General features: G+C 31.0%; 1 protein-coding gene, 1 long non-coding RNA gene and 1 pseudogene across 2 annotated transcripts; 1 reads left to right on the plus strand and 2 right to left on the minus strand.

The window, feature by feature from the left end:
- Positions 1 to 1489: 1489 nt before the first annotated feature.
- LOC11429097 (LEAF RUST 10 DISEASE-RESISTANCE LOCUS RECEPTOR-LIKE PROTEIN KINASE-like 2.4) lies at positions 1490 to 9340 on the minus strand. Its single transcript, XM_003624311.4, has 3 exons — positions 8543 to 9340; positions 2848 to 2880; positions 1490 to 2727 (listed from the first exon to the last, which is right to left on the minus strand). Exons 1-3 carry the CDS (start codon positions 9300 to 9302, stop codon positions 1565 to 1567), a joined length of 1956 nt encoding a protein of 651 aa, XP_003624359.3. The 5' UTR covers positions 9303 to 9340; the 3' UTR covers positions 1490 to 1564.
- Positions 8943 to 9930, plus strand: LOC112416526 (uncharacterized). The gene is made up of 2 exons (XR_003007104.2): positions 8943 to 9034; positions 9227 to 9930. It is a non-coding gene; the product is annotated as an uncharacterized lncRNA (long non-coding RNA).
- A 1010-nt stretch (positions 9931 to 10940) lies between these two features.
- On the minus strand, positions 10941 to 12151 carry LOC11438527 (PR5-like receptor kinase; annotated as a pseudogene).
- Positions 12152 to 19288: the final 7137 nt, after the last annotated feature.

Below are 19288 nucleotides of genomic sequence, written 5' to 3' on the forward strand. Positions count from 1 at the left end.
ATTCCTATTGCGCCAAGTATAGACACAATACTAACATTACTTTAGCATATTTTATCTAGTCCAAAATTTGAGATTTTTGGACAATTCTTAAAATACAATGATCCTTTGGACATGAATTCTAGTAATTCTATCTAGCTACTCCATTTATGAAATCTTGTCCTTCTTCCTTTCAATCATTTATTATTTTCACAACTACTTGACGACAATCAGGTAAGCTTTATTTGTACATAACATCAAATCCTCCTTTACCTAATTTCTCTTGAAAGGAAATTAGCATATCGATATATATTGCTTATTTGGCATTGACACAATTATATTTTCAATGAAATCCTGCACTTTAAAACAAGCTTACCTGAGAGGAAAAAATATTTGAACTAAATTATTTAGTTGTTAATATGTATAATATACCATAATACTAACAATTAGAACATGACCAATTTAATGAACAACATTAAAACAATACAATACAAGATTGAAACACACACACACATGAAAAGAAGTTGCATTTTCTCCTCCTCCTACTAATTGTTCATAAATATTTCGGCCAAGTAAATCATATTTCCTTTTGTAATTACCTTGACCTTGGATGAAAATTTCGGAATTTGTCCTGATATATTATTGAAAGAAACATCAAGAAATATTGAACCACTAAAACCATTCCCAACAAGAGTTAAGTTCACTAAATTAGACAAATTAAAAAATGCAGAGGTTGTTCCTGTTAAAACCCAATACGGACTCGCCAAATCAACACTCACAATTTGTCCTATTTGACACTTAATCACCACCTTCTCTAGGAGTATATAATTATTTGTGTTAAAATGAGTTGCTTAAAAGATCAAACAAATTATTGAAATGATTAAATCTTAAATAACCAACTAACCGTAACACTAATTAATACATGAACTGCTCATAATTGATTATACACAAACAAAATACGATTATTAAGACTAATCATTTTTGTGAGTATTAATTCCATGTATGTTTGGAAATCACCTAAAAAATGTTTGAGTTAAAAGAGATGGTTCAAAACTATTTTGAACCAACTTATTAAGTTGTAAGAGAGTTTGATCTTGAAAATGAACCCGTCTAATTAAACCGGATTGGACCAAAAAAATCGGCCGAGTCACCGGTTTTAGCCGGTTTTTAACGAATCTTACCGGTTTACGCCGGTTTAATTACATGGACGATCCGATAAAAGGCTCGAACCGTCACACACTCCAGTTTAAATTAATCTCAATGACATCACTGCACACAAAAATAAATCATTGATAATAAATCTTATTAGTCACGGCTTCTTTATCGAGAAAGAAGCTAGCACACAACAAATTTTCAAATAAGTTACTGCATAATATGGACATTGCAAATCTTACTAAAAAGCAGTGAAAATATGCATATTTTCATGAGATGTAAGATCTTTATCATCATTGAAAAAACTGTATAAAATTGGTTTTGAAACTCAAAACAACGAATACCAAAGCTGTATGCCAGAACCATTATTTGACAGGTTACAATTATTTAATTTTGGAAATTATTGAACTAACAATTTAATTCAAAGATAGAACAATTAATTTGATAGAGTAATAGAATTTGTCTCATACGAATCGGATGAAGATATATGCGGCATTTGTAGCGGTGTCCTTTCAGGAGAAAATAAGACAGGCTTTGGAGGATATGACACCGAGGAAAGTGGTCCTTGCAACATTTCTATTACTTTATTCATCGGTGGCCTGTCTAATGGTTTGGTTTGAATACACCATAGACTCACCAAAGTAATCTTTCTAACCATATCATTTTCTTCCTCTGACGATGTCATACAGTTAAAAAGGTTATTATTACCTTGCTCAAGATCCTTATAAATCCAATCTGGAAAATACATTTCCGGAGTACACGACCCTCCAGTGTCATAGTTCTTCCTTCCTCCGATCATTTCAAGAATCAACATGCCATAACTATATACATCAGATTTGTAAGAAACTCCACCAAATGATCTATTAAATGCTTCTGGTGCCATATATCCTATTGTTCCTCTTGCCCCTAATATTGACACAATACTATCCTTCTTTTGGCATATTTTCGCTAGTCCAAAATCAGAGATTTTTGGGCAAAAATCATCATCCAAAAGAATGTTTTGAGGTTTTATATCAAGATGCAGAATCCTTGAACTGCATCCTTGGTGCAAGTACTCTAGACCTCTAGCAATGCCAATTGCTATTTGGAACAAAGTGTTCCAATCAAAATCACAAATAGCGTTAGGAAATTCACTTTTATAGATGAACTTATCCAATGATCCATTGGGCATGAATTCATATATTAGTGCTCTTTTGTCCACCTCATAACAAAAGCCTAAAAGGGACACAATGTTCATGTGTGATGTTCGACTAATGCTAGCAACTTCATTTATGAATTCTTCTCCATTTCCTTTGGATTCATTTATTACTTTCACCGCCACTTGACGACCATCAATTAAACTTGCTTTGTAAACAACACCATATCCTCCTTGGCCTAATTTATCCCGAAATGAGTTTGTGATCCTTTTTACTTCTGTATATCTATACCTTCTTGGCATCGATAAATTATAACTCTGCATGAATATCTCCACATTGTTGTCCACAAGTTTCTTTCTTTTCCAGAAAATGATCTTATGTTGTGTACCTATACCCCTTTTAAGGTGATAACTAACCAAAATAATTAAGAGCATTGTTACTCCAAATGCAACAAGCGAAGCACCTGAATTTATACAAAGAATAAATACATAACTTTTATCAGATTTTTTATAAAGTAAACGCCACCTCAGGGTGGGATGAGAAACACTGATCTTAGAAAGGGAAATTTGTTTATTTTTATTACCTATCACAATAAATCTCCACTTCCGTTTTGAACCTACAAATCAAAAATTCAAATTAGATAGAACATATTGTAAGCATGCATCTCTCTTGGAGAGAATTAATGGTCATTTCTTTTCTCGTTGCTTTGTATTTGCCTGCAGCAATGAAGAGAAATGGAGTCTGAAAATACGTGCATGCTGCTAATTTAGGGGTCTAAAAGTTTGGGTCACAATCCACATGTTAAAAGGGCTTAAAAAACTGATTGTTCAATAGGTCTTTTGACACACAATGAAAGTAAGGGTTAGCAAGCGCTAAACCTAAAAGATAAACAGATAGGTTGCAAGCGACAAACCTATCAAATAAGGGTTTCCGAAATCCACCAGAATTGAGAGAAAAGTCTTGAATATTTTTATTGAATGAAAAAGTTCCTCTTAGGTTGCATAAGTTTTGTTTAAATATTGGGCGTTTATTTTGGGGAACACAAATTATCTCAGGAATAACATACTCGGAAATGAAAATATAAAAATTTGATTCTTGGGTATTTGTTAAAAAAAGTGTTTAGCAAATAACTTGACATTCCTGGAAATATTGGAAGTTACAGATTTTTTTTTTCTTTTTTAAAATATATGCATAATATCATGGGAATGCACATTCCCACCTCTTTTCTTGGGAATAAGAGAAATTATGGGAAGTTACTTCATTTCCAGGAACCTTTAAACCCAGAAATATTTTTTCTCAACCTCATAACAAACATGTGTTTCTTTCCCATCATTTACGCGTATCGTTTTTGGTTCTTAAATATTTGTTCAAACAATTATTTTGATGAATTGAAATTAAATAGTTATTTTGGTGTATTAATTGTTGTTAGAACTGTGGTTGGACGGGTTGAATGACTTATATTGAAATACATAATTTGAAGTGATCTGAACATTCGTAATGCATTTTATATTCTTTTCCTAATCTCTAAATTACGTGAATTGATCTTTTTTTTCTGTTTTTCTTTTATTGTTTCTTTCTATGCATATAAAATTGTTCACAATAATAGTGATAATAGTTAAATATGTTACTGAATTTCAAATGCATGTGAATTAACAAAAAAACCCGTGCATCTCCCTAACCATGTATTTCCGAGAATGTCATTCTTAACCTTGAAACAAACACTGTAAAATAGAAAATTTTAGAATATGCTAAAATATTAAAAGGTAGTTTCGGGCCTTCACCTTCAGACAACCTCGAGTGACTAAATTTACTCCTACATCATGGCAAGGCCATGTGTTTTGCTTGTGAGGTCCAGGGCTTTCCGAAAAGGTATAATTTGGATCATTTCGAATGACTAAATTTACCCCTACATTATCTTTTAAAAAAAAAATCATTACCCACTTATTTTAGATAAATATATGTATTTCGGTCATTTTTTTGAAACTGTAAAATAAGTGATCAAGGACTTGTATTTTTTAGGGTAATAAAGTAGTCGAAGTGGTTAATGAATTTCATGTAAAAAAGGTGGTTAACAACATACAATTTTGTGATTAATGAAGTTACAAAGTGGTTAATGGCACAACTCAAATTTTGTGTTACAAAAATCCTCCTCTATAAATAAAAAAGCATTTTTTTTTTCAATAATAAGACTAGTGACAACAACAACACCATTCATTCTAAATTTCGAACTCCACACGTCCCACTTACTCACATTAAAAGGAGAATTTTTAGCTACAATGCTATTTGTAAAAAAAAAAAAAAAAAATTAAAATGAATCACCTTTATAATTTTCAATGTAATATTGATTATCTTTCTAATTATATCATCTAATTAATAGTACTCCCATTTAGGGGTGTTCAAACCGATAAAAGACAAAACCACAAATCAATAAAAAAAAAAAAAAAAAAAAAAGAGTTTCTATGGTGCAGTCAGGAAACTGACTTTTTTGAAAAAGTTAATTTTGATTTTATTGTTTGATTCATTTTTAAATTATTGATTATTGATTAATGATCAATAGTAATTCATCTAGTAATGCTTGCAACATCTTGGACTTACATGTATTATTTTATCGTTGGAATCTTTAACATGCAAATAAAGTTGATGATATTATGTGATAGTCTTAAGTGTTACACTTTATAGGGTGTTATACTTATAACAAGGTAGGATAAAATTAGATTAAGTGTAGTCTTGTTAATCTGATGAATTGATGATACTATGAAGACTGAACTTTTGATGTCATTGTATAAATTAAACAGTGGGGTGTTACTCATTACATTTTTGATGTTATAGTGTTAACTTCACCAAAAAAATTATTCTTATGACTTCACCATAGAATTTTCCTAAAAAGAAAAATACACCGTGAAAAAACCATTTTTTAGACGTGTTTGGGTGTTTGTGAAAATCGCTTCGATCGCGGTTTTGACCACTTTTTCATAACCAAACAACATAAGTAAATTTTAATACTTGTATAACTTTTTGTTAGTATTATATATTACGTTAACCTGTTGTTTGTGGTTTTTTTTAAGCTTAAATGTGAAAATAGTCCCTACAAATATCTGATATTTTGATTTTAATTCCTGTAATTGGTTTTAGTCCCTGCAAATATAAAAAAATTGATTTTGGTCCTTGGTATTTTGTTTTTGTCCTTGTAAAATTGATTCATATTGGATTTGGTCCTTGTAATATGTAGAATATTTGATTTTAGTACCTCAAAATGAGGACTAAAATGAATATTATAGGGACCAATTTTAATATGAAATGATTTTACAAGGATTAAAACAAAATACCAAAGACCAAAATCAAATATTTTATATTTGCAGGGACTAAAACCAAAAAAAATATTTTTAGAGAGACTAAAATCAAAACGCTAGAAATTTGCAAGGACCATTTCTATATTTAAGCCTTTTTTTAAATTATTTTAAATAATAATTATTTGTTTAATTTAATTTATACTAGTGTATTTACCCGGCGTTGTCTGGGTCAGACATTTTCAAGAAGATAAAAAAATTATATGTATGATATCCGCAAATAAAATTTATCATGGATTGGTATAGGATGAATATCTTCATAAATACACACAAATATAATAAAATATACTATATTATAAATACTCATAAATTTATTGATGCACGTAGAGATAAAATTATTGGATTTAGTAAATATATTAACACATATAGAATAAAATTAACTTTTAGGAATTTGTGTTATTTCTGTTGAGATATTTTTGTTACATAAAATATTAGAAATTCAATGAAAAAGTTAAATAAAATATTTAATAGATAAGATCAAAAGTTTGTTGAGATATTTATGCCAAATCAAATATTGATTTAAAAAAATAGAAAAATAATAAAAATATTGCAAATAAATGTGAAAGTGACACGTGGCATAAAAAACCTTACTTAATGTATATACTATTGATTGATGATTTAATAGTTGAAGGGTATCGTATGTAATTTGTTGAGATATTTCTGTTATATAAAATATTAGGAATTCAATAAGAAAGTTAAGTATTGTTAAAAAAAATAAGAAAGTTAAGTAAAATATTTAATAGATAAGATCAAAAGTTTGTTGAGATATTTATGAAAAATCAAATATTGCTTTTAAAAAATAGAAAAATAATAAAAATATTGCGAATAAACGTGAAAGTGACACTTGGCATAAAAAATCTTACTTATTATATATATACTATTGAATGATTGATGATTTATATAGTTGAAGGGTATCGTATGTAATTTGTTGAGATATTTCTGTTACATAAAATATTAGGAATTCTTAAGTAAAATATTTAATAGATAAGATCAAAAGCTTTTTGAGATATTTATGTCAAATCAATATTGGTTTTAAAAAAATAATAAAAATATTGCAAATAAACTATATACTATTGATTTTTACGTTCTAATGCATAAGTTTCAAAAATAATTGATCATTTTTATTATTTAATATTAATTTTTTAATATATTTTAGAGTTTATTTAATATATGTCCTCGGTGTACAATTATTTTACACATATATCTAATGATGTGTTGCCACGTCAATTAAATAATATAACTTATGTATTTTCATATATTCATCGGTTAACGCGACAACACATCGTTAAATACATATGTATAAAATTGTATATTGACATTGACATGATATACTGATTAAACTCTACATTTTATGTTATATTTTACGTAATACATTATTTTATGTATATTTTAACAAAATCTGATCAAAATTAAACTTCATTTAAATCGATCAGTTTTTTTTCTTTCAAATAATCATCCAAACCACATATGATTTTATTTTAGATTTAATATATATTTTTGTTTTAAAACGGACCTAATTCGCACATGTTCTCACATAACTTCAACTTTACTTTTTGGTCAAGAAATAACTTCAACTTTACATTTATTATAACATGAATACACCTACTTAATAAGTGTAATTATTAATCCACCAAAAAAATATTTCCTCCGTTTCGGATTAACTAAGCCAAAACCTCATTTCAAACGTATTAAGAAAAATGTAAATGAAGGAGAGATAAAAATAGTTTTAAGTACATTTGTTAAGTATTGGTGCATTCTCCAATATCATAAATGTAAAATGGAATATATTGAATTGAAAATGATGAAAGTAGTATTAATTAGAGTTATAAATGGAAAAAAGTAATTAATATTGTATTGAAAAGTGAAATGACTCAGTTATTTTAGGATACTTTTTTTTTTTTTTGCAAATGACTCAGTTATTATGGGACGGAGAGAGTAATAGTGATTAGTAAGTACTACCTCCGTCCCTAATTATAAGACCCTTTTGAAGAAAAAAAATTGTCCTTTTTTATAAGACCCCTTTTGCTATTTCCAACTACATTAATTATTTCTTTACATACATATCCCTATTTATTATACATCTTTTTCTTCAATTAGCAATAAATAACGTATGGAAAATATAAACTAACTCTCTCTCTTAAAGATAAAATTATAAAAACAATAGTGATTACAAATAACTTTAATACAAATATTCACTTTCTTAATTCCCGTAATTTTAACAAAAAGGTCTTATATATAGAGACGAAGGTATAGTACTCCCTCCGTCCCAAATTGTATGACGTTTTGGACATTTCACACGTATTAAGAAATGTAATTAATTTTGTGTGGAAAAGAGATATTATGAGTTGTTTTACAAAATTGTCCTTAATAAATGATATGAGAAAGATAAATGAATGATTTGGGAGTAGAGAAGGCAATAAATAGTGAAGGATATAATAAGAAAAGTAACATTAATGATTCATTGATATTGTAAAACGACATACAATTTGGGAAGAAAAAAAATTCCAAAGTGACATATAATTTAGGACGGAGGGAGTAGTATATTATTCATACACGTTCCTTACTACAATTTTCTTATGGTCAATGAACCATTTTCTATTCCATCATTTCTTCTCAATTTCATAACATAGGAGTACCATTTTCTCAACAAAAAAAATATAAAATTAAACATGTGTACACGTACTGTGTTCAGGTCTTTAGACTAATTAAACTATTAAAGTCCTCCAATGTCATAATAGAATATTAATTTGTAAGCTAAGGATTGCTTTATTTATAAACATACATGTGTTCATATATCTCATTAGTCCTCTAATGTGGGACTGTTAGTGTTTATGAATAAGGACTAAGTAAACTATAATGTAAAAAAATAATAAGTTCGTATTAGATTACCATTAATAAAATAAAGCAATTTGCAAACATCTTTAGACATACCTGATGGAGATTTTTGAGACTGTCCATTAGAGCAAGGTTGGTCTCCACAGTAACAGGTTGTTTGCCTTGAAGTCCAGTTATAACCACAAAATCCACCTGATTTTTGACACTTCTCACAATCTTGAATACCAGCTATCCATCTCACCACAAATTCACCTCCGATTGCACTTCGTATTCTAGTCAAATCACCAACAGCAATCAACGAATTCAAGACTGGAACAACCATACTTTCTCGGCATGAAAAAGCTTGAGGATCAAGATTATACCCAAACCAAGTATAAACAAATTCATCAGAATATCCATTTGAAGGACATAGAAAGCGCCCGTTCAAAGGGAAAGTAATTGAAGGTGGACAACCATAGAAGAGTGTAAGATTATTGTAGTCAGGACCATAAACAAAGAGGTCGGGGTCTAATGTTGTGTTGACAAGTTTTGTTGGACATAGTCCTTGCAAATAGTCCTCTTTGGTGATTCTCAAAGTATGTTCATCAGGTTTGGCTTCTAAAACATTATACTTGACTTCATTGATTGTTATGTAGCTGGTATTGTTTGTGCAATTGAGATTCAACAAAGGGTGGCCACACTCTTTTGGTCGATCCTCTCCCCAGAAAGGAAAACCAATTTGTTTTATATTTCCACAATTAAACAGATTCTCACAACCTTCATTTGTGCTCAAACATAAAGGTATCTGAATCAGTTTCAAAAGGATTATGAACTGAAGAAAATGGAGGATAGGGTTGATATTATACATGGAAGCCATGCTGAGAGATCAATGAACTAAAAGGAACTGGTTTATGTATTGACCAAAAGGAGTGATGGAGCAGAGGTTTCTTTCTTGTGGAACAAAGTGGGAGTGAATAATAATAGGATTGGCGTTCTAGAGATAGACATAAAATCTTGATTTAGTCAGCTTAAAATTAATTTGATTTTAACTCCCCTTTCACTTTCATGTTTATATTATGAAAAATCAATTTCATATTTCAATGCATCATAATTTCCATACTTTGTGAAGTTTCTAGGAAGCTATAAAATGTAGAGTTTGATACATTAACTTATGAGTGTTATGCTTTCTATTGAAGTAGAGGATTGTTTTCATTTGCCTAGAAACATGTCCTACATGATCTTCAATATTTTTAGGAAAGGAAATTGTTGTACTCATAAAATTGCTAATACTGGTTTATTTGTTATTAGTTTCACTCGGTAGGGCAATCTTCCAAATGTTATTACGAAGGATTTTCATAGAAATAAGTTAGGATTACCTAAACATAGATTTTACTAATTTGATGTTGAATGATGTTTTACTTTGCACTTTTTTCCCCTTCTCCTATGTTTTATTTATTTGGATTTTTTTTGGGGAAGGTTTCTAATGAAGTAGAGATTAGCATTCACCTTGTGTATTGCTTTGGGTTTGGTTTAGTTCATCTAAGTTTGTGCATTTTTTACTTTTATTAATGATTTTTTTAGAGTGCAGATAATTAATAAGTGAGGTTTTGGGGTGCTAACATATAGTTGGGATGGCATAGCTATCATTTGTTGTTTCACTTTATTGCTTTAAAAAAAAGTTCCACAACCAACAATAGATTGTTACAAGTGGTAGAGTATTTCAACCCATTAAAAAAGTAGTCAAGGGTTTGATCTCCAACTCTTACATATAGAGAAATTCGGTTGGAAGAGGAAATCTTTCTTTGTGTACTCCACAAGTTCCCAAACAAAATTATCCACGTTAAATATTGGTGAAAACTTCACACATATAACAACCATAAACAAAAAAGTTCAACAAATTATTATGTGCTATGCTAACAAGTGATAATTGGCATTCAGAGCAGTACTAATAATTTGAGTCTTTTATAAACTAGTGTTGCGTTAGACACTGATACAAACACCGACATAAAGGCATAACGGACACATGTCGACACCAGTACAAATTTCAAGAAACATGAATAGTTGAACCTAATCACATGTGTCCTATCCGTGTTAGACATCGGACAGACCTAACTGTAACGGTAGTGTTGCTACTACATATATAGGTGACTACAGGTTTTAAGAGAGGTTAAACCATTTTGTTGTTCTTGCTAGAAATAATGTCCGAATGGAATATGCAGGAAGCTGTTATTATAGGAGCACCAATGGATTAGAGTATAAAAAAATCATTAAGGTCTCATTTTGGGTGATCAATTGGCATAGTCTCTTATAGGGGAAAGAAGGCCTCCTTAGGAAAGAATAGACAAAATCTTCCTAAAAAGAAGCGAGGATATGCATGTTTTCATGAGATGTAAGATCTTTAAAATGATTGATTAAACTATATAAAACTGGTTTTGAAGCTCAAAACATGAGTCACAAAGGTGTATGCCAGACCCAGTTTTGACAAGTTACAATTATTTCATTTTGGTACCTACTGAACTAATAATTTGATTTAGAGATGGACCATTTAGTTTGATATTGTAATTGAATTTGTCTCATCCCAGTCGGTTGAAGATATATGTGACATTTGTACTGGTGGCCTTTCAAGAGAAAATAAGACGGGCTTTGGAGGATATGGCACTGATGAAAGTGGTCCTTGCAACATTTCTATTACTTTATTCATCGGTGGTCTGTCCGATGGATTCGTTTGAATGCACCATAGACTTACCATAGTAATCTTTCTAACCATGTCATTTTCTTCTTCGGAGATTGTCAAACAATTTAAAAGAGGTTCATTACCTTGCTCAAGATCCTTATAAATCCAATCTGGAAAGTACATTTCAGAAGCACATGAACCTCCTGTGTCGTAGTTCTTCCTACCTCCGATAATTTCTAGAATCAGCATGCCATAACTATACACATCAGACTTGTGAGAAACTCCACCAAAGGCTCTAATGAATATTTCTGGTGCCATATATCCTATAGTTCCTCTTGCCCCTAGCATTGACACAGTACTATCCTTCTTTCGGCATATTTTTGCTAGTCCAAAATCAGATATTTTTGGACAAAAATCTTCATCCAAAAGAATGTTTTGGGGTTTGATATCAAGATGCAGAATCCTCGAACTACATCCTTGATGCAAATACTCTAAACCTCTAGCAATGCCAACTGCAATTTGGAACAAAGTGTTCCAATCAAAATCATATATAGCATTAGGAAATTGGCTTCTATAGATAAACTTACCCAATGATCCTTTGGACATGAATTCATATATCAATGCTCTTTTGTTCACCTCATAGCAAAAGCCTAAAAGTGATACAATGTTGATGTGTGATGTTCTACTAATGCTAGAAACTTCATTTATGAATTCTTCTCCATTTCCCTTAGTTTCATTTATTACTTTCACCGCCACATGACGACCATCACTTAAACATGCTTTGTACACAACACCATATCCTCCTTGACCTAATTTATCTCTCGAAATGAGTTTGTGATCCTTTTTACTTCTGTGTAACTATATCTTGGCATTGATAACTTATAACTTTGCATGAAAACCTCCACATTGTGGTCAACCAGTTTTCTTCTTTTTCTGAAAATATTAAGTGGAATAAGGCTTTCTTGCTTGAAAATACTCATTTGTTGTCTGCCTTTACTCTTTTTAAAGAGACAGCTAATCATAATGATTATGAACACGTTACTCCAAATCCAGCAACTGAAGCACCTGAATTTATGCAAAGAAGATAAATAATTTTCATAAGCCCCTATAATGCGGGATGATAAACACTGATAGTAGAAAGTGATATTGTTAATTATTCTTACCTATTACAAGCCCCCGGTTCCGTTTTGAACCTACAATTCAAAAATTAAATTAGATAGAACTTATAATAATCACGCTCATGCATTATCTGGAAGAGAAATAGTCATTTCTTTTCTTATTGCTTTGTATTTTTGCAGTAGAAATGAAGAGAAATTGCCTTCAAGTTTGTTTGCATGAATCATGATGCTATAGTGCACGCTTTGATGAAGAACATTTTTCGATTTTTTTTTTGGAGTAAAAACAATGTTGAGCAATAGACACTCATGTTAATTTTGATGGAGAGAACAGAGTTAGCAATGCACCTTGAAGAGATTATGGGCCTTTTTGAAACACTTTTTAAAAACACTTTTCTAGTTTTTAAAAATTAAAAAATTAAAAACTTGTTTGATTACCTATTTTTAAAATATAATTTTTGAAAAGTGTTTTGGGAACTTAAAAAGGGAAAGAGGTAAAATGGGTTTTGCTTTTCTATTTTGGTTTTTTCTAGATTACCTTTGAAGAATGGTGGATAATTTACCCACTAACCAATGAAAATGAGCAATTTATTGGTGGGGTCAAGATAGTTCATGGATACCACTTAAAAATGTGCTTATGTGGCTAATGTGTATTGGTTGGGGTAAATTACCCACCATTCTTCCATAAGTACCCTAGTTCTCACCTTCTATTTTTAGTTTTGAATTTTTAAAATAGAGAAGAAAAAAAAGAAGAAAAGGGAAAACACGGAGAAGTTGCTGTTTTCTCAAGACTGGTGCTAGTCACACCCCAAAAAAAACAAGTTACACCCCAGAATGACTAATATACCCTTTAATTAAAATAAAAAATTCAAATTAACTAAATTTACATTAACGTAAATTGAACATAAATAAACTTAATTTACATTAACCTAAATTGAACATAAGTAAACTTAATTTACATTAACCTAAATTGAACATAAGTAAACTTAATTTACATTAACCTAGATTGAACGTAAGTAAACTGAATTTACAAACTGAATTTACATTAACTAGATTGAACGTAAGTAAACTGAATTTACATTAACCTAGATTGAACATAAGGAAACTTAATTTACATTAACCTAGATTGAACATAAGTAAACTTAATTTACATTAACCTAGATTGAACGTAAGTAAACTGAATTTGCATTAACCTAGATTGAACGTAAGTAAACTGAATTTACACTAACCTCTTATATACATACGTAAACTAAATTTACATTAACCTAAATTGAACATCAGTAAACTTAATTTACATTAACCTAGATTGAACGTAAGTAAACTGAATTTACACTAACCTAAATTGAACATACGTAAACTTGAATTTACATTAACCTACATACATAAACTACACTAACCCCTTTTATATACATACACGTAAACTTAATTTACACTAACCTCTCACTTAAAATCAAATTGACAGGCATATCTCATACCAAAACAAACAATAAACAAATAAAAACTCATCGAAAATGAAATTCATGAAATTCACTAACCTTTATGAATATAGTACAGATCAATAACAAAGATGTTGATTCAGATATTGGTTGCACATATATGGTGATTTGTGGATGAAAGGGGGTAAGGGTTCAGAATGATCATAAAAGATGGGTTTTTAAAAATTTACATGAAGAGGGCAATTTTGGTATTATTGTAAAATTTTAAATAAATTTGGGTGTAACTTGTTTTTTTTGGGGTGTGACTAGCACCAGTCTTTTCTCAATGGCATAGTTGTAAATAGGTTTGAAGTATAGGGGTATTTTCATTTTTTTATCAAAAAAATTTGGATCAGAAAATTTCTTCCTCATTTGACAAAACACGACCGTGAGAACACATAGAAACGAAAATGGCGATCTCCACCGCGATTCTTCCACGATCTCCGCCGTAATTCTTCTTCGATCTCCGCCGTGCTTTTTTCAGGTTACATCTCAAACCTTGTTCTGTTCTTCGATCTGAATTTGACTACTAAATTTATAGCGATTTTTCACTTGATTTTGTGTTTATTGGCGTTTAGATCTCTGATTTTCAATTAGGTTAATTTGTAAATTTGATATTGTGGTAGAATTTGAATACAAAGCACACTATAATATACTCTAGAAGCTTTGAATGCTGGAATTCGATACATGTAGACAAATTATGAATGTTCAAATTTTGTGATGTTTTTTTTATATGTTGTTGTGTTTGATAAACTTTGATTTACCTTGTTGCTTATATGTTGTTGCTATATGTTCATGATGACTCTGCTCTAGAACTGTGTTAGGATCATGGAAGAGTGTTATTTGAGCTAATATTTTATTTTGTGTCACTTTACATGCTATCTTGGAAGCTCAATTTGTGATCTACGATATGGTTTTTTTGTTTAGAATTATTTTTACTGTGTGAGTGAGTTTCAACTGTAATAAGATGCAAGTACAATGGTTGTGAATGTTGTTTCTGATTGTGTTTAGCTGATTATGATTATGAAAATGAGTTGAAAACAACTCATGAAAATTGTCATAGCTGGTTTCATAAATTCTGCCATAGAAGGAGTGAGTTTTTTTATAGTTTCACTAAACAGGTTGTTCAAGAATTTCAAGTAGTATGAAGAATTTCAAGGATTTTATGAATGCGAGGATTCCATGTTCGACTATGGCAGTTTCTATGATGCATTACATTTACTTTAATGTCTTTGCTTTCTATCCTTAACTACCAAAATATGCCTATTTTCTTCCATGGATAATAATTTATGCTCTCTACTTTTGCATGGATGTTTTTGTGGCATTTGTCTATTATGGATATTGATTTAATAGATGTTTTATATGTCACTTAACTAAGTTTATAAAGACATGTGATTATTTCATGGATAATAATTTGTGATGTTTCTAAAAAAAATTATGTGATATGTGGCTTTATTGTTCTTAGCATCACTTTTTTATAAAAAGAAAATGAAATAATACATTTTGAAATAAGGGTTAGGCCGACCCATCGAACTGTGTAGCCCACTACTAATTGGGCTGAACTCAATTTTGACAGTCCATGAATAAAGTGGGCCGACCCCCTTCAACCTATTTATTTATATGTGTGAATTCTGCTCTTCTCCCAACAGAAACGTTCGCGCCCAACTGAACTTCCCAAAATACCCATGCGTGAGTTAAGTCACGCATCTTATAGTTGACCCCATTAAGTGGGAAAAGGCATTTATTTTGCTGTTCTATACTCAAATTCTTGTATGAATACATGAAGAAAAACAACACCCGCCTCTATATTAATGTCGGATTTAAGTTGTTGGGTGGTTTGTTCTATTCTACCTGGTTTGTGAGTAAGTAAGTATTCTAGCTTAGACCGGGATTGCGTTCTAATCTGCATAGATACCATTTGCGTATAACTTCTCAATTGAGACTGTGATGTATGGAGGAATTTATGGTGCTCACGCATAGGGGTGGCAAAAATACCCATGCCCATGGATACCCGTGGGTAAAATCCATCACGGGCACGGACGGGTAGCTAAACGGGTATCCATGGGTATAATTAACGGGTATTTGACTACCCATTATTATATGAATACGGACACGGATTTGATGGTACCCATACCCACGGGTACCCATACCCAATAATAAATTAACTTAATTACTAAAATATCCTTATATATCTTATTATTAACCTATTTTTAATTTTTTTTAATTTATATTATTAAGTTGACAGATTAATTTATATTAACCTATTTGGATATTTTGATGTTTTTATTTTACTTCATGAATTTGTATGAATTATGTAAGAATTATGAATTTCCTATGGATTATGATTTATGAAATTTTGAATAGATTATGTATGGATGTTTAAAAGTAGTTGAAGTTTTTTGTTAATTAAAAAAAGTTATTCTTTGTTCCAAAAACTAAATAAATTCAAAAATCCATGGGTACCCACGAATACCCATGGATACTTCAATACCCACGGGTACCCACATAATGGGTACCCATGTGGGTACGGGGCGGGCATGGGTATCATGTTTATCCAACGGGGCGGGCACGGGTATCATACTATCCGTGAGTCACGCAGCGTTAGTTAAGTTGTGCAAATTTTAGCATTTGCGTTACTTATCTAACACAAAGGTATTTTCAGTATTTCAGTTGGGCGCGAGCAAACCTTGTTGAGAGAAGGGCAGAATTCTATATGTGCTGACTCACTGGATCAAGGCAGGCTAGGCCGAGTCGACTCATTTGACAGCTCTATTTTTTATGTCAAATAATTACTTTTTTTTTTTAGCAAATGTCGAATAATTACTTAACTCTACTGGTAAACAACACATTACGACCCGTAAGTTGCAATATTCGAACTTAATTGTAGAAACAAACATAAACAAGAGTTTGAGAAAGTGATATTATAAACTTACTTGAGGATGAGACTATCGGTGAATTGCATGTTGTTGCATGAAGTCCATCCTTGGAGAAACATCTAAATTCAGTTCTTCCATCGTTCCCACAAACTCCACTAGAATCAACGCAACTCTGGCACTCTCCATAGTTTCCGGTCCATATTAATCAAATGGTATAATTGAAAAAATATTATTAACATGTGATATTCATTTCATTTGCTCTATAATCAAATTCACTTGTCATTAATGGTAAATTACCACCCAATTTATCATGGAGTAACGTAGACCTCACCAACGTAATAAATAAAAACGATTGGTTTTGATGTCGAATAACTACTCACCTCTACTATTTTCTTTGTTTTAAAATGAGTGTCACTCTAAAAATAAAATAAAAGGGCAACCCGGTGCACTAGAGCTCCCGCATATGCAAGGTCCGGGAAGGGGTCCCACCATTTATTGTATTGTACGCAGCCTTACTCTGTTTTACACAAGAGGTTGTTTCCAGGACTTGAACTCGTGACCTTTCAGCCTAAAAAAAAGTTTCAAAAAAAAAATGTTACTTTCAATTTTCACAATATCAGTTACATCTTTCCAATTATACTCTTATATACACTACTATATAAATAGTATGTTTACTTTGTATTTATGATAGTAAAAAAAACACCAATATAGTTGATAGAGATAGTTTGTCAAAAAAAAATTATTTAAATCAGTTAATGCCCTGCACATGCTTTTTCATCATTATCACATTCTCTTCCCCAAAAAAATATTGTTGCCCAGACAGATTGATTCACTTGCATCTAGTGAGAAAGAAAGGAAACCATGTCCAAATATTAATTGATCATGCTCAGCTGGTCACTATTAAACTTGTTCCACTGGATTCTTCAACTCTCTTCTTCACAAGCTCTCGACAAAGACTGCCCCCTCCTGCCGTTGAGAACCGTCACCGGAAACGGAAAGTGTGTTTTAACTTTTATGAATAAGAGAGCAACATATATCACCTAAAATGAATCAAAACCACCGATCAAATAATACACCTCTTCTCAAAAGGGTTTAGTTGCTATACTTTACCCAATTCGCCCAGATTTATCAAGAAGGGGATAAATCTTTTCATTTTGCAATTGATAAAACAAAAAACTCCAATATGCTATCAAATGGCAAATTGATAGATCAATTTGAATTATGATGGTGTTTGGTTCGGGTGAAGTTCACAGTTGGTGTTGAACGCTGTGGTCAAGGGAGGCGGAGGAGAAAGTTGGAGGAGAGTTTTGTGGCTGCCAACGATGAATGATTTAAAGGATAAAGTATTGGATTGTTGCTTGGGTTTTCAATTGAGATCAAAGTTCATGGAAGTTGTTTGGAGGAGTGTTTAAGATGCAGAAAATAAAATTAAAAAATATATAAATAAGTGTTAACTTAGAGAACCGGTAAACCAGTAACCCATTTTGAAAAAGTGGTGACGTGACCGAATGAGGGAGTGAGTTTCCAATAGCAATAGGGACAGTCAAAGTGACTGTGCATAGCATTCCTCTTCATCAAATGTAGACAATGTATGAATATTGTTGGTACATCAAATTATCATAGTGTTGCAATTCATACTCCAATAACAATTGCTTTTTTGACATAGAAAAATTTTCTATTGACACAAGTAAAATACTAAAATGCCCCAACGACAATTCACAACCGCTCAATGATACGTCGGCAGTTAATAACCGCTAACACCAACGGCAATTAACTGCCGTTGAGAACTGCATCTTAAAAACGCAGAAACTGCATAACCATAAACACATTCACTCCAAATTCAAAAACATCCCAAGTTCAAAAACATACCAAATTCACCCAAACCTTCATTTGCACGAAAATCATCCAATTTGCTTCAAGTAAATCACAAGTAAGTACCTTTCTTCCTATTTACATGCAATGTAGGTTGTTTAGGGTGTTATTTTCATAATTTTAGCAAATTGTTTAGGGTTTAGGTTAGGTTTAAAAATTGCAAATTATTATAGAATTAGATGTTGTAATTGATTGTTTATGCTGGCATTGTTGTTTAGGGTAGGTTTAGGTGCAATGTAGTTGAATTTGATGTTGAATTAACACTAATTGTGCTAGTATTTTGAAATGCACATAAGGTGTTTGATGAAATGCCTAAGTGAGAAAACCTTGCTTTTTTGTGAATTTTTTTCTTCAAATATGTTCAATTTGATAATGTATGTATGTTATAATGATTATAAGTTTGCATTTTTGTTTTTTTTTTTTGGCAAGTTTGATTAGTTTGGACATAATGATAAAATAACCGTATATTTGTGTAATGCATATATGTTATGATGTTTATAAGTTTGTTTTTTTGGGATTTTTTGGCAAGTTTGATGAATGACATAATGTGGTATCTTACATAAAGTTGGATGAATATGTTAAATTAAATTTTATGAATGCCTAAGTTTAATTTATCATATATGCATAAGTTTAATTTGTGATAATGTAAGGGTTAGAACATTGCTCCATAATTTTGGCATAATGATAACCATAATGTAGAATAACCATAATGTGATAATGTAGTTAGATTAGGTTTGATGAATGCATAAGTTAGATTGGGTTAGAACCATTGTTCCACATATTTATGTTTTTTTAAATTTGTTTTGTACAGATATGGCTAGGGATACGGATGAGCAGCAACGTGTTATTAG

The sequence above is a fragment of the Medicago truncatula genome, chromosome 7, assembly GCF_003473485.1.
Source record: "Medicago truncatula cultivar Jemalong A17 chromosome 7, MtrunA17r5.0-ANR, whole genome shotgun sequence".
Taxonomy (NCBI): domain Eukaryota; kingdom Viridiplantae; phylum Streptophyta; class Magnoliopsida; order Fabales; family Fabaceae; genus Medicago; species Medicago truncatula.

Coding starts and splice junctions, on each gene's coding strand:
- LOC11429097 (XM_003624311.4), bottom strand. CDS start 9,302: ATGGCTTCCATGTATAATATCAACCCTATCCTCCATTTTCTTCAGTTC. Junction 2,881..8,542: donor GTCTCAAAAATCTCCATCAG/GTATGTCTAAAG, acceptor TTTGATTTGTAG/GTTCAAAACGGAAGTGGAGA. Junction 2,728..2,847: donor GTGGAGATTTATTGTGATAG/GTAATAAAAATA, acceptor GTATAAATTCAG/GTGCTTCGCTTGTTGCATTT.